This window comes from Trachinotus anak, unplaced genomic scaffold (assembly GCF_046630095.1).
Source record: "Trachinotus anak isolate AG129_WGS33_773 ecotype Australia unplaced genomic scaffold, CSIRO_AGI_Tana_v1 ptg000008l, whole genome shotgun sequence".
Lineage (NCBI taxonomy): Eukaryota > Metazoa > Chordata > Actinopteri > Carangiformes > Carangidae > Trachinotus > Trachinotus anak.
In genome coordinates, this window is record NW_027273859.1 from 9,704,973 (window position 1) to 9,732,899 (window position 27,927).

General features: G+C 40.3%; 1 protein-coding gene across 2 annotated transcripts; it reads right to left on the reverse strand.

Annotated features, from left to right (window-relative positions):
• Positions 1-963: 963 nt before the first annotated feature.
• mfsd3 (major facilitator superfamily domain containing 3) lies at positions 964-27,834 on the reverse strand. Of its 2 annotated transcripts, XM_071482443.1 has the most exons (7): positions 27,693-27,834; positions 26,350-27,175; positions 16,807-16,954; positions 12,247-12,347; positions 7,896-8,005; positions 5,242-5,492; positions 964-3,484 (listed from the first exon to the last, which is right to left on the reverse strand). In XM_071482443.1, exons 2-6 carry the CDS (start codon positions 27,044-27,046, stop codon positions 5,286-5,288), a joined length of 1,263 nt encoding a protein of 420 aa, XP_071338544.1. In that variant the 5' UTR covers positions 27,047-27,175; positions 27,693-27,834; the 3' UTR covers positions 964-3,484; positions 5,242-5,285. The 2 variants fall into 2 exon arrangements, with proteins under 2 accessions (XP_071338544.1, XP_071338542.1); XM_071482441.1 differs by lacking the exon at positions 964-3,484 and having other exon boundaries at positions 3,516-5,492.
• Positions 27,835-27,927: the final 93 nt, after the last annotated feature.

Here is a 27,927-nt window from a genome sequence, read left to right on the forward strand (position 1 = left end):
TGCAGCAGCTACACATCTGAAGTTAACAGTTTATTTAACCCTGTAGATGCCCACCTTTTTGGCCTGAATCACAATGTGAGTGCAACAGCAAAATAAGAGCTCAGTTCTTCTATTATACAGATCAAACAGTGAGATGGATGCTAATCATTTGTCATTTAATACAGTCTATGTGTGTTTTCAGGTAGGATGAATCTGAGATCTTTCCAGCATTATCAGAAATGATTTGTCGCAGTCTCTCACCGGGTATCTGATTTCAATTATTCTCTCTCTGCCCTACTTTCTATTTTTGGTCCTTTGCCTCTCACCTGTGTGTTTAAGTGTGAATATCATTACTGTGGCTAGACCATAATGGCCCTATATAGTTATATGGCCAATCATGTTGTAAATGCTGTCTGTAAACCAGCAGTGTAGTTTTATTTTGTTTGCCTATTATATTTGATCAAATCGTTTGAACCGAAATGTGCAATGTGAATCAGGTGCATCCCACAGTTGAGTAGCAGGTTTATTGGCTGCCCATTTGAAAACATATTCCTCAACCCACATTAAGTTGTTTTCCACAAAGAATATTTCATAATGTAAACCACTACCGTGCTAGATTCAATCAATATCCAATATCTGTGAAAATTGGAGCTCTCAACTCCAAACTAAAAGTAACCATCTTCAAGAACCCAAATCACTGTCAGTCTACTCCATTCACTCTCCATCCTCTGAAGACCAAGAGATGCTGTTCAGAGCTCTAGAAAGAGCCAGTCAGTAAAGAGCTATGATTATTTTGTCAAAGATCTTTTCAGCATCGTAAGAATTACAGGGAGCTGTCTCATAATTGAAAAAGAATCCATAAGAGCAACAAAACTGCTTTTCTTGAAATTAAATGACATATTTGGATGGACATTTATCTCATGACCTTTATCATTATTATTATCATCATGCTAATATCTTCACATATTGATTAGCTCCAATATGGCTTGTTTATTATTGTTTTTTTTATTTATTACCCTGTTTTTTAATCACATCAGGTACATTAATTTTATTTAGACACTGTCCCATAGAGAAATGATGATGAACTCTCAAATATATGTGTTTTCTAACAAACAACAGTGTCCTAGCAGATAAGACAACAAAAAACAAACTTGTGGGGCCTTCGTGTGAACAGATGATGAAGTTAGCTGAGGAAAACAAAGACAAAGGACAAAAAGCGGTGGGAAGAAAAAGAGGAGATGTGCTTGGGAGAGAGGAGCTAGAGAGAGAGGTGTCCATGTCTGTCATTCTGCAAATAAACAAAAAGTAAACACCAGTGGAGGAAACACTGTGACACTTGACGCTGCCGATCGCTCCTCCACCTGCCCACTCATGTTTCCCAGAAGGCCATTCTGCCGGCCACAGGACAAAAGCAGCGCAAAAAGCCAACACCTCTCTCCCCTCGGGGTGCTCAAAGACAAAAGACAAAAAAAAAAAAAGCGATACAACACCTTTGTTTGCTGAGATTAAAACATCTCTATCCCTCTCTCCCCAGGGGTAACTCTACCAGGCGAGAGATGTAACTGTCAGTGAACTCTCTCTCCATTCTTGGTAACTCATAAAATCTTCCTTATTATTGCTGTTTCCTATTGTATGGGTGTCATTGTTGGTGCATCTTGTGACGCTGTGATTAACAGATCGGACTTGGCGAAGGGTGAATGAGCAGGCCTATCCTTTTGCTGTGCCCCCTGTGTGATACAGGTATAAAGTTGGTGATGTGACCAGACTTGTGCCCCTGCCTGATTGTTATTGACTGAAACTGAATAGCTGTGGACATAAAAGAATACCCAGTCTTATCCTTCTATGTGGGGAATCTGACTCTGATGATAACAGCTCAGGAATTCACACATGGACAAACATGAGTGCCATGTGCACTGCTATTTCAAAGGAAAGCATTTACTGAGTAATTGCCTGATCCACATACTGTGATAACACTTGTAAGTCTAACCTACACTTCAAGTCTAGAGCACATGCCTAATAAATTGAGCCAGCTTCTCTCACACTTGGCAACAAGTCTTATGCAATTCCCATGACTGCTATAATTCTAACAAAGTTGACTGCTAAAATATGAGGCAACATGTACATCAAATCCACCAAACTATTGCTACAATGGTAACTGTGGCAGGGATGATGGCCCTGAGACACGCAATATCTCCACAGGGGGTTTCTGCCAATCTGGCAACCGCAGTAGGAGGTCTCACTCTCATCAGCACTGCAGGATCCAGACCACCTACCACCAACCTTTCCTTACTCTTTTGTCTGCATGGGCTTTAAAACAGCAGGCTCCCAAATCATGCGCCTGCAGTTAACACATTTCTTGTTTTATTTTGTACGTTTTCACTTGAACCACTTTGTACAGAAGAAAATAGCCCCTGTGGAAACAGGTTACAGTGAGCCATGTGGATGATCCAAAGTAATCAGGCGATTGTTTATTCAGAGATGTGAAGCAGTGGTGGATAAAACAATTTCACCATGTGGTTCACTTAACAGCTTTTCTGGAGCTTTTGATTGCATCACATGATCTTCTGTGTTCGCCTTGTTGAAAGTTCAATTCAAACTTTTGTTCTTTTTAAATCTTTTGTGGATAAGTCCCCTTTAAACACTCCAAAAAAAAAATTGGAAATTTGACAATGTACAATACAAAGTCAAACTCCTCTTACTGAGGGAGATTGTGTGATACAATCAAAAGCTTCAGAACAACTCCTTAATGAACCTTGTGGTGAGGTTTCCGTTTTCACTCCCACCACATATTCAATATACGTCACAAACACCTCATAGTATTAATGTAAGTGAGCTTTTTGGAGTAGTTACAGGTTTCCTCCACCGTCCCAAATAACAAGCAGGTAAATAAAAACTCTTTCCTGACTGGAAGAGGCAGCTGATCTTGTTGGTTGTGCAGTCTAATGTTTCTGGATGGTAATTTGTCCTTTTTTAATGATTTACAGGATCTCACACTGCTAAGAAAACTGTAAAGGAAAATAAACCCTCCTCTCTTACATACAGCACTCAAAGATTTAAATGGGCTTGTGGTTTCATGTGACTTTTCAAAAGACACCAAACTAAACAGACCAGATCACTTTCGACACTCGCTCTTTTCTGAGAAGGACGAGTGGATAAAACATAAGCCTCTCTCCTCAGACCCTCCCTCTCTATCCCTGCATTGCTGATCCCACTACACAAACAGTACGCCCACATAATAAGGCCGGGTGAGAAAGTGTAAAGTGGAGGTGTATTGAGGGGCCATGTAAGCTGGTCTAATCCTCCTTCACAGCATTTGTTGTGTCATTAGAGCTGTATGGGCTGTGGATCCTGTGACACGGGCCCTATTCACTCCTGTAGCCCTCAGCCAGTAAACTGCAGAGAGACTGTTCGGAGCAGTTACAATCCATGGTGGATTTCCAAAGGTGGGAGCGTCCTCACAGACCACACGGGACCTCTTCCCTGCAGGTAGACTGTGTGGTAAAATCTGGCGAAACGAGGAAACACATGAACACAGATTCGAGGATTCACTCAGCAGCTTTATTTTTGTGCAAATCTCAGGCAACACAGTAGCTGAGACAAGAGATGTGCTTTGCAGAAGGTGAATAAACAAGTAATGATGTGGTATGGCATCCCTTTATGTACTTTGTGGCCGAGAGCAGGTGACCAGCTATTTCATTTAGTCAACTTTGCTGAGATTACTGCCTTTATTTCATTGTCTTACCTGCCTGTCTCCCGTCAGCACAATTATCAATTTTAAGACTTAATTTCTAGAAATACATTCACCTGCATGGAAGTTTTTATTTCATTCTCCCAAAGCCTGGTGGAAAAAAACAATCATTCTAGGCTGCTTTTTCATTCATATTTTAAGCATTGAGAAAAATTTCATCTATAGTGTACAGTACCATGGAGAGTTACAGTATATTGTATAGTACATATTTTAGACAAACACCAAGGTCATACAATTTTATCGGAAACTGCAATTTACCAGTGCTATTGGTCTTTCAAGTTTTATTGAGAAGAGAATTATTTTCAGAGTTCATTAAAGAACAATGAAAAACTGAGACAAGATGGCACCATGCAATTTGTGAAGCTGAGCTTTCCTAAGGGACGTAAGCAGACTGTCAGGATGGACCTATTCAATGCCAAAGGGAAAAAGATGTTGGTAACGCTTTATTTTGCAGGTACCATATTTTCCAGATAATTTCCTGGAAACTTTATTTCTTAAAAATTCAAGTATAAGAGGTTAATACTATAGCAACAAACACTTTCTCGATTTCCCTTATAATTAGTACCAAATTGTGTTGGACTTTCTTGGAAATATCCTCGTAATTTACAGCTAAATACCAGCTAATTTTTAGGAAATAAACTGGAACATTTGGCACCCATGTTACTGTGGCTTTTACTCTGAAAATCAGTGCTTAATTAAACAGAATAAAAGCACTTCATTCAATAGCTGAACTTCCCTTCCTAGGTGAAACAGCCCCAGTAACGGAAAACCTACATTGGCTAACTGTTGTATCTTAGGTAAAATTATCTATATGTTGAAACTATTAATTGTGAACAAGTGGATGCTCTACTTTGTGCTGCACTGATGCATCGTACCATACAGTGCTGATACGAGGTAGTAGAGATGCATTCATTTAGAACTGTAAACCATGCAACTCAAGAGAAAGACTAACATGTTCATATACAGTACAGTATGATAGAACAAGCATCACAAAGTAGCAATATTGCTTTTGGCTACAGCTCTTATTGCTGGCTTTTAAAAACACTAAAATGGCTCAGATGATAAAAACTGCTTGGATTATATTCCCCAAAGTACTTTCAGCTCTCAGTACAGTATGACTGTACGTCACTGCCCAGCACACTAAACCCCATCAGGTCATCACACTGACTGGATGAGCCAGTCTCATCCTGTCCAAAAAACTCAACAGCAATACTCAACATGCTAATCCTTACCTGCATCAGTATCCGATTTCATCACACTACTGTAAATATTAAGACTTCTCCAGACATTTTAAATGCAACATAAATAAAACTTAAGGCCTTGCCAGTGATATTTAAAAAAATAAAATAAAATTCTGAACTAGATACATGGCTGATTTCTCCTTAAATTGGAAACTTCTACAATGAAATGATTTGAATTAAGTCATGAGTGTTATATTTCATGGGATTCAGAGATTTTTGAGGTGTCTGTATACTGGTAGTCAAGCTCAAAATATTTTAAAACTATTTCAGCACCTGCAGACGCCCCCATATCATGACCTTTCACCCTGATCCTGTTCTCATTTGGGCTGTTCTTTGAGCTGGTGTTCCCTGAGAGCACCAGTGAAGGTAGCCGTCCACACATGCAGGGCCGTCCCAGCAGAGAGGGTGAGGAAGAAGAGGAAGGCAACTTGGAAACCAAACCAATCCACCACGCCTCCAGCCAGAGCGCTGAACGTCAGCTTCCCCAGCACCTCCAGAGTCGCCAGGAAACTGTAGTGGGTCGCCTAAAGGGGCAACGACAGCCGAGAGGTGAGGTGATGGGAAACAAGGAGGAGGAATGAAGAGAAAATAGATTAAAAGGAGGAGGGAAAGGAGAGGAGATTGAGAGGAGAAAGGGGACAAGAGGAAAAGAGAGGGTTTGGGAAAGAAAGACAGACATTGTGAGTAGAAAGAGAGTGTAGTAAATGGGAAAGTAGAGAGGGGAACCTGGGTGGAGAAGGTGACACTTCATTCAAACCCGTAACACAACTTAGCTGCTGACTGCTCTTCAACTTTTCATACAGAACAATTAGCCACAAACAGACAGAGAAACAAGGGAAAGGTGTGATTTGAAAGGTAAACGCCCCAAAGTGCAAAAGAAAACAATGGAAGAGAAAAATAAATTAAAAAAAAAAAACACTGGAAGCCTGAAAGAGAAAGCGTGAGATCATGGCCTGAGACGATGGAAGGAGGCCAAACGAAGAAGAGTATCTGATCCGAGCCTTAAGGCTTTCAACACGAAGAGAGAGAGCAAGAGAGACAGAGAGAGCGACAGAGAGACAGAGAGACAGAGAGAGACAGAGATTACCTAATCTCTCTGAGCCTCCTCCCGATAGCACCACATTCAGCAGGTAAGTCCAACAAAACACAGGGACTCTAGTGACACCTAGACCATTAGCTGAACAAATTAATTCATCAGGCTGATTCATCTCTCGGGTTCAACAAATACTTTAATCTTTCCATCATATAAATATGGATTAAAACTTGTTTTTAAACACACCAGGTAAACAAGGTAATCTTCATGATGTCCACAAACTACTAATACCTTAGGCGTCTTTTACAGGACAAAAAGTGCTGAGCAGAAACAGTTTGTCCATTAATCAATTGGTAGATTGACTAAAAATTTGTCAAATTCATGGATTTTTTTTTTTTTTTTTTTGAGTAAAAACACCAAACCATCTCTACAGTAGCATCAGCTTCTCGAATGTGAGGATTTACTGCTTTCCTCTGTTTCATGCTGTTATTAACTGAATATCTTTTGGTTGTGAGCTGTCATCTGAAAGTGTCAACTTTGGTTTCTAATCAATCAATCAGTTCATCCAAAAAAATGAGTTGCAGCTCTAAATCCTTCCATCATATATATATATATGACCGTGCTGAAATGTTTTCATCCATAAATGGTACCACAGGCTTCTACAACAGCCAACTTTGTACCATTTCTCCTGTCAACCAGGACACGGTCAGGACGGTCCATAAACGACATGTCTCACTTGAAAATAAAGACTGAAAATGAAGTGATCTGGTGGTGAGTTCTGACTATATCTGAGCTGTAGCTGTGGTCTGCAGGCCGAGGTAGAGAGCTTTGAGAGCCTGTGTGACCACAGCTAAGTGGAGTGCCTTTATTCTGAGCAACTTGTTTAACAGATTCGGTTTCTGTCTCCTGGGGATCTTTAACAAGCACTCACACTATCAGCTTTCTGTCACCGGATAGCACAACCTTCAATAACACACACATACATACACACACAACGGGCACAGGTGAGCTAATGCTCTCCCCATCCGTGTGCGCGCACACATAGATTCACACACCAACACACTAAAAAGCAAGGAGTATATGTGTCATGAGAACCTCTCATATGATCCCTGGCTCTCATCACACATGTTGTGATTGATTCTCTCCTTTTATTTATTTTATATGTATCCAGATTCTGATATCTGTGCTGCAGATGTGATTTTTTTATTTTCAATCTTCCTTCTCCACTTTAAGAGTGACAGCAATTTAAATGATAATTTGTCACCTTCAGAGATTGACTGAGTGATGTCTGAACGGCTGTGTGAACAACGATCACCTCCAGGCAACGATGGCCCAGTTACGATGGGGACAAAAGGAGTTATGTCAAAGAGGAGAAAATGAGAGAGGAGAGGAAAAAGTCAGAGTGGAAAAGAGAGCATTTAAAGGACTACCGAATGACAAAGAAATAGAGTGAGGTGGTAGGAGAGACAATGCCAGTGGAGGGGAGGGTGGAAGGGGACAAAGAGAAAAGAAGCGATGAATAGAAACTGGGTCTTCTTAGACTTTAGCGATTTTCCAGGTGGAAACAGCTGATGAGAATTGACAGGTATAGGTGACAACAGGTGTGGTACTGTATGCTGACGATTTCCATCTCCGGCTCCCACAGACAACCAAAGGAAATGACCTAACATTACAAAGCACAATTAAACTGCGACAGACGAGAGGAAAAGGGAAAGGGAGAACGGAGAAAAAGAAAAGAAAGACTGTGCAGTGTGTTTGTTAAGCCACAGGAGATGACCTAACGCCACAAAACGACAATTAACACTGAAAAGATTGTGACAAAAGAGCAGAATTATTACGTAACCGCTGCCTGGGTCTCCAGAATGAGGCAGGTATGAGTAATGTCCATTTTTACCTGAATGCTTTCCTCAGCTCTCTGAGTGCAATGCATCATGGTAGTGAAGGTGAGCGTGGTGATAAGACCGCCCAGGAAGTGTTGAACGCTCATGCTCAGGACGGCCATACCTGAGGGAACGAACACATGGAAGCAAAATCAATCAAAAACAGGCTCAACATGTCTTAGAAACACGAAAATAAGTTTTTGTGAAAAAAAGCAGAAAACTATCAATTTCACACTGTTGTCTTCTCTGCTTCACTTCTCCTGTGTTATTCTATGTAGAAGACAAAGTAGGGAGGCAAAGCAGCTGTAAACGGTAAGCTGCTGAAGTGCCTCCTCTCCTTTCTCCCACCACCGCCAGCTCTGCTCCCCCCCTGTCCCCAAAACACATGTAGCATATCCTCTGAGGGGAAGTTGCAGAGCAGTGTTAGTGGGGAAACACAGAGGAACCACAGAGCCTATCTGTCTCTGCTCCCACTAACACTGAATTATTCACTCAAGCCACCAGAGTTTTTGCAGAATAAGACTCTACAGTCAGCGACACAAGGCTCACACAGATACACTGACTGATCAGACTAGAAGAGTGGGAAGCGGAGGGTTATCATGTAATATTGAAAAATCTGAAACTGAATGTTTTTCTGTTTCTTTTTTTCTAGTTGAGTTTTCCTGAGATCTTTGTTCTGGGTTTAAAGTCGAGGAGGGAGAGGCCTCAACTTTCAGTCTGAGAGGTTTGATAGGGGAACAGACAGCTCTGGCAGAGATGAATGGTGTGGATTTGAATCCCACATGCTTTGCGACTGGCTGTGCAACAGAATCAGATGTGTCATTCAGACATTAACAACTGAATGGCTCTCAGGAGAGAAACAGCACCTGTCTATCAACGTCCTCTGCATCACGTACTCTTGTGCTGTATTAATACTGAACATCTGGCTCAAAAGCTTGTACCACAGGCCAGTGGTTCTCAACCCTTTTTGGATAGCAATGCCTTAAGGCATCAGTAACTTCTTTCAAGGTCTGAGAGTGTGTGCCATCATCCACACATCTAAACAATTATTATGTCTATCCCCTCTTCATGATGACGGATTATTGTTCTGTGAGCTGTTCAACCAAAGAATAATTTCCGATTCTATGACTTTCATTTTCAGAGGCCTGAAAAAAAGTAAAAGTTTTCAAAAGAAAACAGCAAAAGTTATTTTTTTCATTTCCCTATCCCACTGCCTATCTTGCAACTTGAACTGATAGAGTGCCACCCAGTTTTAGACAAGTGACAACCCTCAGGGCTGAAAAATCAAGCCAACGCTTATTATATTATACGGCATCTGCTCTCTCTAATTGTCCTTGTTTATTCTGAAGTATATTGTATGTCTTCTCTCTTACCTTTACCTTATTTCTGTCCTGCTTTTGTTTGGCCTTACTATCTGGATTTCTGTTTCTATATTGCCCTTTGAGCCTCTTCCCATTATGGCCCTTGCTTTAATTTGTAAACTCTTTAAAGGTTGTAAATAAATAAAATAAAAATAAAAAAATAAAATAAAAAAAGACTGGCTCCATAAGCGAGTCAATTGTTATAAGTAATTGTAATGTTAAAATGCCCAACTGGTACAAAAAAAACCCTAATTTGAATATATACATATATACCATTAAAATTTTATGAAAGTTATGCATAATTGAGGGCGTGACAGCTTTGAGTGATAGGTGGGTGTCATCACAGTCACAGTCTGTGTCAGCTAATCTGAGTCACTGAACGTAACCTCTTGGCCCTGTTTGTGCCTTTTGGAAGCTTGTTAACTGACTAAGAAAGTGTGAGGAAGTCTGTGCTCCTGTATTTTGAGGTGAGTGAAATTCTAGTGTTATTTTATTAGTGTGTTAGCACAAATTAGCAGGTGTCTAGCCAATTAATTTTAGCCAAATTAGCTAGCAAATGATTAGCCTTGGGTTAGCCTTAAAGCAAGACACCCATCTGTGCTAATGCTAACAGGAGCATATGCTTACAGTTATTAAACTAGCATGCACTGAAGACTCAACTCCACATACACTCCACCTCTTTGCCCATTTTTGGATTAGCCAGGAATTAGGCAGAGTCAGGAGCTGCTAAGATGGCAACGCCGGGCAGCCCACTCCGCTCTTCCACTCTTCAGAATCCTGTGGGTGACGTCACGGAGGCTATGGTTTTAGACTATCTCCAGAATCTGCTGGCTCAATTCATAAACACAGCTTTGTCTCCTTAGCTTTTCCAAAAAAGCCTTGAGAGTGTGTAAATCTGAAAATGCAGACTTTGTGTTTCAGTGTGTACCAGATGGCAGCAGTAGTGCATAATTTCATTGTTATTTTTAACTAAATCCTGAAGAGGATGAAGATGAAACACAGTGACGACAACAACAATGGTGTTGAGCTCAGTGTGATTGTCTTTATTCTGTACTTCGATAGTTTGTTTAGAAATAATTAAAGCTATCTACTGCGTACAGGCTTAATAAAGATTGTATTCAAAACAACAGGAAGCGGCCGCAAGAATGGAAATAGTGTGCTGTTTCTTCTTCACTTATTTTCTGTGGCTAGCAGGTTGTTTTATCACGAAAACTGAATCTTAAAATTTAGCTGGTGTATGTAAATGTACTATTTGTTTGACCATTGTTTTTCTGGCTGCATATTAACCACAAATCAGACATGGAAGTGAGTCAATAATTCTCCAGAAGGATTTACAGCTTTCACAGTGAAGGTAGATGTCTATTGTCAAGTCTTACTGTATGGATGTTACTTAACCTTTATATCAAATTACTTAGCTGCCAGCCACACTGACAGAAATCTGCTAACATTTTCTCCTTTACCATTACCAAGGAATGCACAGCACACACCTTATGTTACAAATATCCAGGGGCTGAACACACTGATTTCTGTGTAGTCTGTTCTATTTTTTTGCTGTTGTATCATGTATATTGTATCTTTCTGTCATTGATGGTAAAAACATAGTTGTTAAGCCCCAGATGTTTTGCGAATAGGCCCAGATCTCAAAGTTTTATTTATTTATTTATTTATTTTATACCAAAATAAGAAAAAATAAAAAATAGCCTTGAATCTATTCATTAGTAATTCCGACCATTCATTACAGCCCATGAAAATAACATGATATTGTGGATCAAAAGTGCAAATACGTTTTGGGTCCTCTGTGTCATTCAAGCAGCAGATCTACTTCACACTACTTGGCATGCATACAATTTGTGTGAGCGCAAGAGCGGAAGAGAGAGAGAGAGAGAGAGCACAGCGGTTACAGAGCTGTCGTTAGCATCTGGTGGTAGCTAACAAGCTGAGGCTATGGATATAAGAAGATTATTCTACAACAAAAAGGAAGAAAGAGTCAATGAGGCATAAGTGAGGCTAGAGGAGTTGGAGGAAGAGTCACCTGTTGTGAGTCAGAACATCAGAGTGACACTGACTCCCCTGTAAGCTCAGGTTGGTGAAGAAGAGGGCTCTTTAGCTAGTCTGGTAGTCTAGCTCAGTGGTTCTCAAATGTTTTGTTTGAAGTCACACCTTACATGTTATTATGTGAAGGCACAGCTTGAGAACTGCTGGTCTGGCAAGTCTGCACTCACTGTGATATTAATGTGGAACATGGGCCGAGCTTTGACAGACAGTGGGATGACCTCACAATCCAGAGTGATTAGTAAAACATGCAAAAAAAAAAATGTTATTTTCCATTGGTGTTGCTGCGACTCTTCCAAATAATTGAATAACATGTATGAAGTTGTTTGGACCATACACTGAAATAGTACACTATTGACTGTACTTGTACGTGTTTTACTAAGATAAAGTGTTTATCCACATAAACTCACATTATAAATCTGTGACTTCAGTCAGTCTGTTTACACATGCCTGCATGTTAATGAGGGAGTGTTTATCCAAGGAACTAGAGTTTCAAATGAGGACAACATGTGTATAAGATTAGGATCTGGAAAGTTTAAATATGTAAATCTACCGAATTCAATAAACAATCTGTGGTGCACTAATACACTATTCACAGAAAAGAATGAAAGCGTAACAGGGCCATACTAATCTTGTATTAGTGTTTAATTCATTTCAGTTCAATTCAATTTTATTTGTATAGTGCTAAATTATAAATTATTTCAGGGCACTTTACAGGGTAAGGTCAAGACCTTACAATATTATAGGGAGAAACCCAACAGTTCCCTTGATGAACAAGCACTTGGTGACAGGAAGAAACCTCCAACAGACCCAGTTTTACACCAAAGCAAACTGACAAACTGGTCTGTATACTGTAGGATCATGATAAAAAGTAATGAAGTGAAATTGGGTTCCAGTTCAATCAGTGCCTGCCACCTTGTCTGTCACTGTATCTGTTTCTGTCGTTTCTCACCTTTCATTAGTGGTGATGGTTCCAGTACAGTGAGTAGAGAGCTCTGGAAAACCATGCTGACGGTTCGCAATACAAACACACGTCGCATCAGAGCCCCGATGCTGAGGAAAGAGCAGAAAATAAGCCAAGTATCAGAGATATTCACCAACTTTTAGGTACGCGTGTTATTGTTGAGCAGCGTGACATGTGGTGACAGTGACTCCAGGCTAGTATCATTAAATTTAGAGACATTCTGTGTTTCTTTCATGTCACACACAATTACACACCCACACCCGCGCACACGCACACACAGAAACATGTGTGCATGTGCGCAAGTAAACAAGTCCCCAGACACTAATTGATTCCCTGTTAGTGCAAGAAAATCATCCCCCTGTGGGTCTTGTTCATGACGTAATCAATAACCTAAGGAGATCCCCAGCATGAAGAAGATAATTAATCACTGCTAACATACAACACACACACAAACACACACAAAAACACATATACAAAAGAGCTTGCACTGTTGTGTGACATCAGGGATTAATAATGCCAATCACTCAGAGGATGCCTGCCACTCAAAGGACTGGGTGTGTGTTTATGGTTTTTTTGCATGTAATTATTTATGTGTAAAAAAGACTGTGAGGCAGAAGGGGCCTGTCACACAAAGCAGGATATCTGACTGAGTTGCATAAGTGCATTCGTTGACTAAAAACTGATCCAGCTCTCTAATCTTGTCTAGTAAGTGATGAAACCCAGTCTGCCCTGAGCGACTCTGCTCACTGTGGCTAAAGAGTCTTTAAACATGTCAGGAGGAAAGCTGACGTGCAACAAAGCTCCCTAAGCAAGATTATTTCCTTGATTAATCTTTTGTTCTCTTAAAAGACAGAAAACAGTGAAAAGTGTCCACCACAATTTCTCAAACCCCAAGTTGAGCTTAAAATGTCTTGTTTTGTCCAAGCAGTAGTCCAAACCTGAAGATGCTCAGTTTACAATAATGTTAGGATGAGGAAAAGCAGCAAATCCTTACATTTGAGAAGCTACAACCATCAAATTTGTGGCTTGAAAGAAACAAGCAATCGATTATTAATATAGTCATAAACTGAACTGTGTGTATAAGCAGAGTTCACTGATTACTACAGAGTATTACAGAAAACTTTTTTCAAGTGTAAGTACACTTTCTTTGACTCTTACATAATTAATTCTGAGGAGATAAATCATTTTGCATGTTCCATATATATTCAGTAATATAGACCTTAAATCAACTGCTTTCTATCTATTTCACATCCCATTCTCTCTCTCTCTCTTTCTCCCTAGTTCTCTCTCCCTCTCTTCTGTGTGTCTTCTCCCTTCACCACCTCTCCCTCTCCACCCAGACTTTCCTTACCTCTCTACTGGAAAAACAATCCTTTATCATTCACATGCTAAAGACATTCTTCTCTCTGCTTCTCCTTTACCTCCCTTCTCAATGACAGCCTTTCATATCATGCACTCTCAAGAGATGCTGTGGTGTGTGTGTGTGTGTGTGTGTGTGTGTGAGAAAGAGAACCTGTCTGGCTGCCACCTCACACGGGCCGGGCCCGGATAAGAATAGCCTTGTTCTCAGGTTGCCAGTGGTGGTTGTAAAGGGGGTCACTCACTGACCACTCAGCCGTTTCTGATGGTGGGGAGGATAAACCTTCCAACTGAGCTTTTAGAGGTGGGACCACAGCCTACTGCACAGCTCTTACTCACACTGTGTGTGTGTGTGTGTGTGTGTGTGTGTGTGTGTGTGTGTGTGTGTGTGTGTGTGTGTGTGTGTGTGTGTGTGTGTGTGTGTGAGAGAGAGAGAGAGAGACAGAAGAAATAAGGGAGGTGAAGTGTTCATGTGACACTGAGAGGTAAATACAAGCAAAATATAAATTTTAAGTCTTCACTTAATCTAGAGATGAGTTGTAAATTTTACATCTACTTTTAAGAAATATTTGACTTTTTATCCATCAGCTCATTAAGTTGTGTCTCTTTTCTAAATCTACACAAACAATTTAGGTTAAATAATTTTAAAATGTCTACAGGGTGTAATAAACATTCTCATTTAAAGCAGAAAACAGCTGTTTGCAGTTTCCTTTTTTCCTACCCAGTGAATACGACCAAACGTTCATCTATCAAACTGGATTTTAACAGAGGCTGAGGAAATTACTCAATTAGTATCTCCATATTGTAATTTCATCAACTGTATTATTATAGTGCAGTAACAAAAGTGCTTCAATTACAGATCAAGTAAGGTGACATTTAATTTGTCTCTCCAGGATTATGGCATCAATTGTGGGTTTAAAGAGTTGACTGTTACATTGGTTTTAAAATGAGGAATTCTCTCTCACTTCAGTAACATAAACTCTATATTGAGCACCAGTTCAAAACCAGTGCTTCATTTTTTGTCTTGAAACCTTTCTCATTTGTGTAAGCCTGATCTAATGGAAAGGATGCTGATCCAGTACTTTGGATAAGTGCATTACAAAATGTTTGAGACTGATAATAGGTTTTAATCAATAACTAAATAAAATGGCTTGTTAAGGGGGGCACAATTAAACCTGTCATTTCAACAGAATTTCTGTCTTCAACAGAATATGATGTTTATTAGAAGATGTGCTTCTGTCTTTGTTAGTATATGAACATTTTACTGCCTTTAAAAGTTACCGCGTCCTGTACAAGTGAGATGGAGAGAAAGAGTGAAAGATCAAAAGCCAAAATATGACAATGACATCTTTTGAAAATGCTCTCCCTTCAACAAAAATGTTGCCTTTGGAGACATGCTCTGTGTTTGCCAGTGTCACTTTACAAGAGGAGAAAAAAAACCTGGGAGCCAGCTGAAAACACAACACAAAGAAAAAAAGACTGACATCAGACAGAGCACAGAGCAACTGATACATGTCAACAAATCAAGCAGGCACACAAACACTTACAGTACAAACACAGTGACTAAAGCAAAAGACACAACTTCACCTCTCCATTAACTGACATAGTGCATCACTGATAATGCTGTAATAGGACAAAAAGTTTTAGCTAAACAGCAAAACATTTACTAGATGTGGATGGAAGGAGGGAAGTATAGTTAGATGTTGGAGGAGTCCAGTAATACACGGAGCAGGAACTAACACATCATCTTTCATAGAGGCATTGTTATTTATAGTTCCCATTACATCACACTGGCCATAGGCAGCCCTGTGCTATAACGTGATCCTAGTATGAGCAGACGTAAAACCTTATGCAACGAAGGTCAGGCACAAATGGGACAATGTCAATGTGCTGAAGGGGAAAACGTGGAAAGGTTAAATACAACACTACAATTAAGACAAATTGTTTATCCAAAACTGTGTTAAAACAACTACCTATAGAAAGTTCTCTAAATGTAATTTGTATCAGCTGGCTGTAAACCTGTGAAAAAATGTCCCATTTAAGGAGAATCCTGGTGTTTCAACAAAGTTATTACATCTAATCACCATAATATATCTGATCTAATGTACTGTAATACAGCTGTTTTGATATGGTAATCAGAAAGTCTTATTAAGTCTTACATCTTAGTGTCTGTCTGTAAACCTGAGAATTAAATTTAACCAGAGCTGCACATTGTCTCTGCGCACGAATGTGTGTGATGGATTCGCTGCTCATGCTGTTCTCACACCACACTCCAGACACAGGGGGTCCCTGAGCTCTCAAGCAAAGCTATGTTTACTTAAATTACTGCGCACACAGTCAAACAGTCAGACAGACACACACACACACATACAGACAAACACACCAAAGAGCTTATGAAGAGTAATATAAAAACTGGATGAACGGGCACAGGGTGACGAAGAGTCAGTGCAGAACTTGGAGGAGGAGGAAGAGGAGCAGAGTGAAGAGGAGGAGGAGGAGGATGAAGATGACGGTAACATCTGATAAAATGACAGAACGTGTGAGGCTGACATGTTCATATAGAGCAGTGGGCTGTGGCTTATCAATCTTCTCCCATTTCTTTCCCACTAATGGAGCCACTACACAACCAGTGAAACTTTCACTGGTTCATTCTCCTGTTGGAAGCGTGACGCCAACATTGTTCTACTGATTAAAACTGGCTTGTTTCTAATTAAAAACTGTTTTGTTTTCCATTTTCTAGATTAACTTGAATGAATAAAGACCTCACAAATCACCTGTGTCTGGGGATCACTTGGGCCCAGTCAGCAGTCACATTCATGTCTGAATATTAGAACTATTCACTGAATATCTGGATCTATTACTGTAAACTGAATAACTTGATTTTTCTTATTTATTGAGGAAATAATATATCATTAAATGAGCTGTTAGTTGCAGCCCAAGTGAATACTGGACACTTTCACATTCTGTAGTCTTTGATTTTCATTATCGTTTTTATACGTTTTCAGGGGCATTTTCCCCTGATCAAAACCTAAAACCCTGCAAAATGATTCCACTGAAAAGCCTCTAGAGTCACAAAATAAGAGTCACAAAATAGAGTCACTGGAGTCACTGCTGCCATGCAAAAAAAACCACTGTTGTGCCAGTCATAACCAGAAAGATGGCGAGAATGATGGCGTTGATGAAGACTACCTGAACTGAGCCAGCAGCAGGCCTCCCAAGGACGACCCACAGATGGAGAAGCCCATAGCGATAACACCGTTCCAGAAGCCGAGCTCCCTGGCGGTCATGTGGTGATCCAACAGGAAAAGAGGAAACATGGTCACTGCACCCTGCTCACCTGCACACAGAGACAGGAGGAAAAAGAAGATGAGAGACAGAAAGACAAGGAGAGGGAAAAAACAGAGAGACTGGAATGAGTTATGTGGTAAAATACACAGACGGCAGAATTAGATGTAAAATATACAGTCAATACACTATGTGATATGTAGTGTATGTTTCTGACTAAGCACTACTATTTTTCACATACAGTAAATATGTGAGACATCTCCTGAGTACACACGTCTACTCCAATCACAATCAAACACAATGAGGATGTTGAACCAAACTGTTTAGCCTGCAAGACTGAACAACATGGTTTTCCTGAGATGACGACTGCAGAATCAAATACAGCGCGCTGACACGCGGCGCACCTAGGCCTATTCCTGGAAAGTGTCAATAATAGATGCCTGACAAGAAAAAGAATACCCTCAGTCACTTTATCAAACCAGGGCCTAGCACTTTTCATAAAGCACAAAAAGGAAAACACAACAAAAACAGAAAAACTTCCACAGATGAAACAGACCTCACAAAGACCTTTCAGTCAAAATAAAAAGTTTCTGTCAGACTGTAAGACTTTCTCTGTGTGGCGTTGAGTGTGGGGGTAATGTTCTGCTGAACATTACAGTAAAATATTCAGTGGCACCGACTATACGCCATTATTATATTAATGGAGACTGACTTCAGAAAGACAGTGGGACCAAGGAGCTGCTTGAGTGACAGCTTGGCTCCCAGACTGCTGTCAAAGACGACGCAACACAACTGACGACTCACTCACTCAGTCAGCCAGGAGACAAACAAAAATAGAGAAACAGGGGGAAAAAAGACAGATGAAACAGACTGGAATAAAAAAAATAATAATAAGAGAAAGCTGAGAAGCTCCCAGTGATAGGGAGTGCAGCGGCAGAACGAGAGTGTCACCGCTGTAACAGTGGTGTGAAAACCCAGCAGAAACGCGGGGTAGAATATTCGGATTCTCTGTGTAGGAATCACTTGTCTCTCACTTCTGTCACACAGGTTTCACTGTTGCCAATCTATACAGTTAATAACAACAGGGACAACTACGTTCAAGCAGACAAACATGTTTAGTTTTTCTTTCAGATAAAGTGAAGGATAAATGAGGAGACAAGGAACTACCACCACTGCCATCACAGTAAATGAACAGCACAGTATATTGTCTGCACTACGGCCGAGCAATAAACCACATTTATCATGTTACCAATATTATGACCCTCTTACTCATCCATATTTATTCACTGCAGCTCTGAACAGACTGAATCCCACATAATCAACCTGTGAAGAACTAAATCTACCAGTGACATGTAACCAAATACAACCAGAAGTTCATCCAATCACTGAACACAGCCCAGTACAGACGCACACACAATCTGAGCTGTAGTAGTTAATTAAGGAAAAATGATCATGCACTGATGCACTAATAAAATTTTCTCATTACACTTATCGTTATCTAACTAATTAGGACAATATATTGATTGATTAGTCAATTATGCTATGCAACAACCAACAGAGATTGTACCGGCAACTATTTTGATAATTGATTATTAACATGGTTCCAGCTTCACTAATATGAGAATCTGGAGCTTTTTTTTTAGCCATATATGATAGCAAACAGAATATCTTTGGGTTTTAGACTGGTGCTCAGTAAAACTAAGTTATACAAATAACTAAGTTATTTGTATAGATCATATAGCTTGATTAACCTTACTTTACCTCTGAAGAAAAAAGAATAATTTCAGGTGCCGTGATAGTCGAGTGATAGTTAATCCTTGGGACTGAGCCCTCACAGGAAACAGGAAGCTGTTTGTATTGATCTGATTAAGGGTTGCACAAATAAACAGTAAAACAGGATTCTGCTGGTGAATGTGACACATAATGCAATTACAGACAAAAAGTTTTGGCAGCAATGTAAGTAAATTTTACTTAACTAAATTTTTACTAGTAGATCTTCACAATATAAGACATTACAATTCCATCAGGCCACACACCCAGTGGGAGCTGCACTGATACACTCACACCCTCTCTGTGCATTATTCACATTATAATCTGTCATCCTCTGTACTGAACGGCTCAGAGTTGCATCAACTGTGCAGTAACCATATTAGTCATAATAAAGTAAACATTGGCAGCAGCAGTACCCATGATGCCTGGGTTGTTTACCCATGGTTCTGTGCTCCCGTGCCTGTCTGCCTGTTGTTTAGCTCAAAGCTCCGAGCTTTCACAGTCCTGCCTTCAACTAATTATTTCTTTAAAGAGGGGGGTTGGGGGAGGGCGTGCAGACAAACACAACCACGCTGATTATTCCTTTCTATAAATATTCTCAAAGCAACAATTGTCCATTTCAGCAGGGATTTCATTAGACATCCGCAAAGATTAAACAAGCAGAGTGGAGGGAAAGGAGGAAACGGTGGAACAAGAGTGAAGGGGGAGAAGATGAATGTGATAGAGAGGGAGAAAGAGGGGAAAGTGGAGGACTAAGAGAAAGTAAGTGATAATGAGAAAAAAAATGGAAAAATTAATAAAGAAAAGGCAGAGAGAAAGGACAGTAGGTAAGAAAATAATGAATATACACTGAGATGTAGTGCAGGAAATGACAATCGTAATGCATTTATTTAAAAATTAAGAAGATGCGAGTTAAACATGACTGGAGAGATAGGAGAGTAGCCAGGGATGGAGACAGCTAAAGACAGAGGAAGAGGAGGGGGGCAGATGAACAAAGACATTGTTAGGAGGTTAGTGAAGAGGAAACAGAGGAGAGATGGCAGGCTCAAAAGAAAACTCTGTGTTTATGTTTACATTCGGCTCAGAAAGACAAAACAATTTAACATGAAGAGAGAAAGTGACAGACAGAGGGGAGGCAAAGTTGTTTTATTTATCCCAGTTATTTAAAGGTGCTTCATGACAACATCAATCAGACTCGCCTGACTAGACTTGCAAGCAAGTGTAGCAGGGTCCAAGCACACTGACATAAAGACAGAAAAAGAGAGGAGAAAAATTAACTGATTTAGTATTAAAGGCCCCGCAAACCTTTTTTCTTGATCAGCTTTTTCTGCTAAAGTTTAAACAGTTTTAGTTATTCCACAATAATAAACCACGTCCATGTAGTTTTTGACTCTTAAACCTTACTAATATATCGTACATGCAACATGAATTTCAACAGAAACCTGCTGTTATCTTTGCTGCACTTTACGTAACTTTGATGGCACAAAACATAAAGAGGTCACTGAGGCAGCAGTGCAAACAGAGCTAAAGCTACAGTTTTTCATAAGTTAAAACACTGAGTGACAAAACAGTTTCACTATGTTTGTCATTTTCAGCAAAGACACATGGCGACATCTTTATGAGAAAACTGTTGGTAATTTTCGATAAAACAGTACCACAAACGGTACCAGCAGTTTGACACAGTGTTTCTCCCATGTGGCCAGTAGTTTTAGGACAGTGATTCCAAGTTATTACCAGTAGCTTTGCAATTATGCTATGACTTCCAAAAGATATAAAGTTAAAGATGACAAAACTATTTAAGATTTGAAATTTTTAATTTACTTTTGTTTCCATGTTTTGCAGTTTCAAAATAACAAAAAAGGTAAAAATGGTGAAAAGCAAAAGTTTGGCCACGCTGGATGATCAGTAACATCCCCTTTGTGTGAGATTCTGGGCTGTCTTGCATGCACTGCTCTTTAGACAGATCAACAGATTTTCAATGATGTTTAGGTCAATGGACTGTGAGAGCCATGGAAAAACCTTCAGCCGGTCCCTTTAAATGTAGTCCATTCTGGATTTTGAGGTATGTTTAGGATCATTAACCTGTTGTAGAAGCCATCCTCTTTTCAGCTTCATCTTTTTTTAAAGGCAGTGGGATGTTTGCCTCCAGGATTTGCTGTTATTTAATCAAATCCATTCTTCCCTCTACCAGTGAAAGGCTCCTGGTGCCACTGGCTGCAACACAAACCCAAAGCCCGATGTTCTACCCTATTTTCTCCAAACATACTTTTGCTCATTGAGGCCAATAAGTTCTATTTCAACATCATCTTTTCATTCATTCATTTTCTAAAATGCATCGGGCTTGTTAGATTAATTTTTTGGTGAGGACTCTGGAAAGGTTTTCTGATGACTCTTCTAGAAAGGTCACAACTGTTCAGGTGTTGCTGCACAGTAGAACAGAACACAACCACTCCACTGTCTGCAGGGTTTTGATTAGCCTTTCTCACAATCCAATCTCTCTCAGAAATTTTTTTCGGTCTTTGAGACCTTTACTTGACCTCCAACGTTCCTGTTATCTGCCATCAGTACCTGAAAATACTTTGCTATCTTCTTAAAGGGTTCTCTTGCTTTGCGGGCATCAATTAACATCACCAAATGTTTTAAGTGCCACTGTATATATATATGTGTGTGTGATGGAAGAGGGTCGGGTGGATGGGATCAGAGTGGGATAAGAGTGAGATGAGGTTGAGAGGTCAACAAGGACAGTGGGGTCAAATCCTGACCTCCGTGCTGCAGCTTAGACAAAAGAGCCAACAAAGCAGGAGAGATCACTGAGGACACTCAGTCACCCTGCAGAACGACATGATCACTCCCTGCTGAGAGCATGGTAAACGGAGACAGGTTTATACATACTACATGCTGGAGCACAACACACACACACACATATATCAAGGCCTATGTGCACACACATGAACACACAGCTCTTTAGGCTTTAGGCTGCCTGAGGACAAAACAGTAAACAGAGCCTTGTCTATACACAGTTTCACAATGTCCTATGCATATTATTCTACTAACTTACACATACATGCACGCACAAATGCACAAACACACAACACACACACACACACACACACACACACACACACACACACACACACACACACACACACACACACACACACACTAGGGGTCCCTGCAGATCAATGCAGATGTCAAGAAGCTCTCTTTGGCCCTCAGGGCTCATGAACATGGGAAAATGTACTCTTTAGCTAGGTGCAAGCAAAACAACCACTATCTCTCCACCCATCCAAAACCTGCTCAATTCCTGCATTGGCTGGTTTGTCGCCTCTGTTTATTTTCTGAGAAAATAGGCAATATTAATATCCATTTGGGGTCTTAAAGCAAATACACTTTCCCCATTATTTTCAGTGATGTTTCAATGACTGTAACAACTTCAGAACTACAGAGGCTTTTTTTCCTATAATACAAACACTTAACTTGACTTCAGAAAATATTTGTAACCCTTTACTTCTTGCACACGTTTTTGCATTGCATTTATAATTCTTAATTGATAAAATTGCCATTTTTGCTTATGTATTTACACTCAATAACCCTCCACACATTTCAAGGATAACTGAAGCAAAGAGGATGCACCTGACCACAGTATGGAGTGCTACAGAAAAGGGTCTGAATACTTTTGTGAATGAGAGATTTCAGCTTTTGGTTTTTTAATAAAAAAAATTCTACAATCATTGTTTTCACTTTGTCAGTACGGATAATTGAGTGTAGATTGGTAGGGAGAAAAGGTAGTTTAAACCATTTACAATTAAATGTACAACACAATAAGGTGTGCAAAAAGAGCTCCATAAGGCGCAATCCGATCCAAACATGAACAAAACTGTAAACACCAAGCTATAAAAATTGAAGGATTGGAGCTTACCATAAGTCTGAAATTGACAGAGGTGGTATTGAAACACATAGAACTCCAGACAACAGTGAATCTAACTTATTTGTGTTTTCTGATGTTATAAAATGTTTGTTAAATCGGTTATTTAAATACACCAACTGTTACTAGTTATTATCCATTAGAGAAAGCACTGCTGATTTCTGATCTGACAAAATAACTTTGTATTGGATTTAGCTCATTAACTGAGATGTATGTGGCAAGAAAAAGGGTTAAGATATGTATAAAAAAAAAAAATAGGGTAGATCTTTTACCTATGCGTCTAAGCATGGATACATGTGTTTTTTCTATTGCCATTTTGCTCTCTGTCTCTCTCAGGGCACCATGTGGTGGTTGTTCATTAATTCATCCCCTCCTTCAGCCACCCTCCCAACAGTCCCTCTTTTTCCCTCTGGAAAATACCCCCCATTCCCTCCCCAAGTTTCTCTCTCTCTTGTCTCATTCCCACTCTTCCACCTCCCTTCATCTCTAAGACCTCCATCACCTCCCAAACCCACCATCATCTGCTACGGCTAACATCCATGAAGTGGAGATTGGACAACAGGTCTCATGTCCTGATACTACCTGTGCATCTGTACACATTTATGTGAGATTAATAAGGCAACAAACATTTTCAATATGCAGCTAATGATTTTGAATGTAGTTTCCATTTCACTGTCTTCTCGTAATGAACATGTGCATATGTGCCACCCATTCTAGTCAGCATACATTATCTTGCCAATTTATTAAGCCTACTTAACAAAAATGATGCAGTCCAATACAACAGTCCCACAGAAAGCTACCATTCATAAAGGTTAAAGTGTTCCACTTTGAATTGAAGCTGTTACAGTGAGGTGTTATTTTGGAGGCCGGAGCTGATGGTGGTGATTGAATTGTATTTACGCATAGTGAGAGATGTTTCTAATAGTTTCTTTACAACATTTATATCAAGGAGATTGACCTAATACTTTACTACCTTTACCTAATGAACTGACAGAACTGCATATTTTTGTTATTAATTCTTACAGCTGTCGTTTCAGAGGGAAAGGTTAAAGGGGAGTATTTGAACAAAGCTTTTCTTTTTCTGTTCATCCGTCAATCCCATCGTCCACATGGTCAATTCCCAAAGAAAGCCACCACCTCCTCTCACCACCATTTACATCTCTAGTCAAACATACAGGGCTACTGACTCCCTACATTTAAAAATTACTAGCACCAATGCGCGCAGCACTGCAGCATGACTCACACTAGGGATGTGTAGTTAATTGGACATAACAATATGGAAGTAATTGAGATTTGCCAATAAAAAACATTTAATTTGATAGTTAATTCAAGGAGTTGGTGTGAATGACAAAAAAGCAAGAAAATTATTATATTCCTAAAATTCTCAAATTATAGTAATTAACACTTGAGTGTTTAAATATCTAAAGATAATAAGGACTGGCATTTTAGCTACAAATGATCAGTGTTTTAGCAACTTCACATGCCAGCATAGACATAAACAGCGTTGTTTCCTCTTGTATGACAACAACAGGACATTATAATGTTTCCATCCAACATTTAAGCTCATATTCACAACTCAAAACTTCACTTTTTTACCTTCTTTCTGGCTTTTTCTCACATATATTTTCTCTTTCACCAGTGCCTACTTCCCTCCCCTTTACGCCCTCCGTACGTCTCTACGAGTCCACCCAGACAGTTCTCCCATCTTACATGTGGCCTCAGTTGGCACAAGGGTCATGGTTTAGACGTGAGGCTCTCAGTGATTGGCCACAATGTTGGATGCAGCACAAACTCAGAGTTCATTAGGGATAGATGAGGGAGAGGGGTCTGTGCTTGTGTGTGTGTGTGTGTGTGTGTGTGTGTGTGTGTGTGTGTGTGTGTGTGTATTAGTGTGAGTGAAGCAGGGGGGTTCAGACAGACAGATCACCGGTCTCACACAAACATACCCGCACACCCCTTGAACAAAAACAATACTGTCTCACATAGGCAATTACGCTGGCACATCCAGGCCTAATCTAAAATATTACACAATCCTTATTTGCTGCAAAGGTGGGAAATATTTAGACTCTTACAACAGGAAATACTAACAAGTGACAAGGCTGTTAATGTATCAACAGAGCTAAATCACGGCACCAAAAGTGTAAAAGAGTAATTATTGTTGTAATCATGAGCATCGGCCAATAGCGTGCGTGTGTGTGCATGCTTGTCTGACAGGGAGAGTGCTGGGGGGGGGCTGCTCCCTAGACAGATTAGGGGGTCGAGCCAGCCTTCATATTTTGTCTAGTAGTGTCGTCTGCTGGGGCTCATCCGATTACCGAGCCACCCTTAACACTCTCTCAAAAACACACATACATACATACACGGACAAGCACACACACACACACAGACAATTTAAAAACAAAGGCATATACATTCATGAACATCCACAAGTAAAGTCTATGCAAATGTGAGGAGACAATTATATTCCCACCACCCACGTACACATAAACACACATCAGCGTGATGCACCGTCTTCCATTTCAGTTTCTGAACGCCACAGACACAAAGACACTCTAATCCTTACATAATCCCCTTCTGCTACCAAACACCAAACTCTGGTCATATCAACTCTCTCTCCCACACACACAAGCCTGACTGTTACAAAACTACTTTCATATTTTACTTTCTTACTGGAAGTAACTCATTCACATAACAAACTGCCAGCATTAACTTAAAGGTACCTAACTTTTGCTGAGCAGCGGCCACTGTGGCCCCAAGTGGCAACTGCAACATAGAGGTAAATATTATAGCACAAGCAGAGAAAAGTCAGAAAGTCAGCAAACTGACTCAGTGCCCCATCAAAATCTATCTTAAGTTTGCAACTATTAACTGCTACTATAAAAACCTTAAGTGCATTTCAATGCACTTAAGCTTATGAGTTCAACTTTTTCATTTGCAAGGGAAAACGTGTTTTTAATTCTTTCATAAGTTACATAGTCTGCAATCAAACTAAAATTGTATTCTTACTAAAGTGCCTTACAGTAGGCTTATACTTGTGTAACTGTGACATTAAAAACAAGTGTTTTATTTAAGCAGGGCTTTATTTTCCAATGTGCGTACAGGTCCTGTTAAACACCATAAACACCAATCCTCCTCAATACACTCATTCATGAGTTCAGTCCTCATGCACATATCAACAGAGACATCTAGTGGTGATCTCTAGGTTCTACATGAAAGCAAGAAAAGGTGGGGAAAAAGGGAACATTTCAGGAAGTATAACTTTTCATTGCTTCAAGGATTTTTTTCCTTTTTCTTTAACCTCTCTGTCTTCTTTTACTGGCGATCATACAAACTCAACATAATAAGACCTGTTATAATTAGTTGATTAATTAACTTGTCAACCTAGAGAAAATTAATCTGCCAATACTTGATAAATTGTTTCAGTAATTTTTTATCGAACTAAACCCCCAGTCATCTTTTAGTCTTCTAGCCTCTGCAATGAGATGATTTGAAGCCTTTTCCTGTTTTATATCATTGTATATAGTTTGACTGTTGGTCGAGCAAAACAAGACATTTTAACATTTAATTAAACAAACAATTAATTTTTAATTAATTTAATTTTAGCAAACAATTTAGTTTTATCTTGACAAATTAATTGGTAATAAAAAATGATTATTAGGCCACTAAATAAAGCTGAGTTTCATTTGGAAAGGTTCAGAAAAAAATGAATGAATGAATGAATGAATCTCTTCTTGCATTTTGATCAGACTCACCCAGTTTGTATGTCAGGACATACAGGACTGTCCAAGGTGTGCCAGGCACCGCCAGCATCTTCCTCCACACCCTCCATGGCCTCATAGCATCCGCTCCCTGCCCTCCCCTCCTGCCATCTGCCTGCTGGCCCCTCAAAGTCTCATCATCCAGCACAGGGCCCCCCCACACAAACAGAGCCACGCCTGCATACACAAACGTCAGCAGCATAAACATCCAGCTCCATCCAGCCACGTCAATCACAGCTAGCAGCCCACCTCCAGCGAAGACCGACCCAGCTTTATAGCCCACAACTTGGGCTGTGTTGCCCAGCCCCAGCTCCCCACGACCTTTCAGCAACCCCACTGCGGCCCCGTCTACAGCAATATCCTGGACAGAGGCCAAGGTGTTCATGGCCAGGAGGGTTCCTGCTACTCCCCAGATATGTGCTTCTGGGGCCAAGGCAGCACTGGAGAGGCATGTCAGAGCCAGTCCAGACACTGTCCCCACCAGCCAGTGACGCTTGGTGCCGAGCCGATCCACCAAGGGAGCCCAGAGCACTTTGAGGACCCAGGGGAAGTAGAGGATCTTGGTGAAGCCAATGCGGGTGAGGGAGTGACCAGCTCCTCGCAGGTAGACAGGAAGCAGTGAAGACTGGAGACCATAGGGGATGCCCTGGACAAAGTACAGCAGGCCCAAAAACACTAGTTTGTCATTCATGATCTACCTCCAAACGTGACCCTCTCACTGAGCAGACAGTGCAGTGGTCCATTGGTCAGGTCACTGTCATCATTCTGATAAAAGGGGAGAACTGCAACTGGACTGGCTGACCCAGACGAACTGATTCACCTAAAATAAACAGACAGAATGCAGGAGTTAAGGATTATTGATGTTGAACCTATAACAATGTAGAAGAAGATACGGGGTGGCCAGATACTCTCTCAGCTCCCGCAGGCAGCCTTAAATGGACTTGTCTTTACATCTGTTTTACTGCCTCTCTGCCCAGCTCAGTTACCAGTAACGTTAACCCGGCTAACGTTAGCCCCCTCAAAGTCAAATGACTTATGGACATAAGCATGTTAATATTATTATGACTACATTTGATTTCATAATTTAAGCTGTATCAAACCACAGATGTGACTTCACGTCGCTGACACTGTACAGACAGATGTAATTGTTAAGTTTGTTGCAAAACTGACTGACTAGCTACCGTTAGCTAGCTAGCTAGCTGTGGTGCTACACTACACGTATTAAACGAGCAGCTTTAAAACACATTTGTTCAGCATGTCAGAATTATCTGGAGGTTTGTTGCAATGATTAAAAAAAACAGGTCCGTATCTGTCATGAGAGAAATCTTAATACATACTGAGAAAGAAAGTTAGTTAGCCTAGCGATGGCTAACCATAGAGGGTGCTCCGCTTGTTTATAGTTGTGAACTGAGCTATGAGGTTGCCAGGTCCTGTGACAGAAACCCCTCTTCTGCGGACAGCAAACCAAGTAGGCAAAGAGGGCGCCAGTTTTCCTTTCACAATAAAGGACTCATTGCGACATCTTTGATTTCCCAGACTTTCTGAATAATTGACATGCCATTACACAAGTGG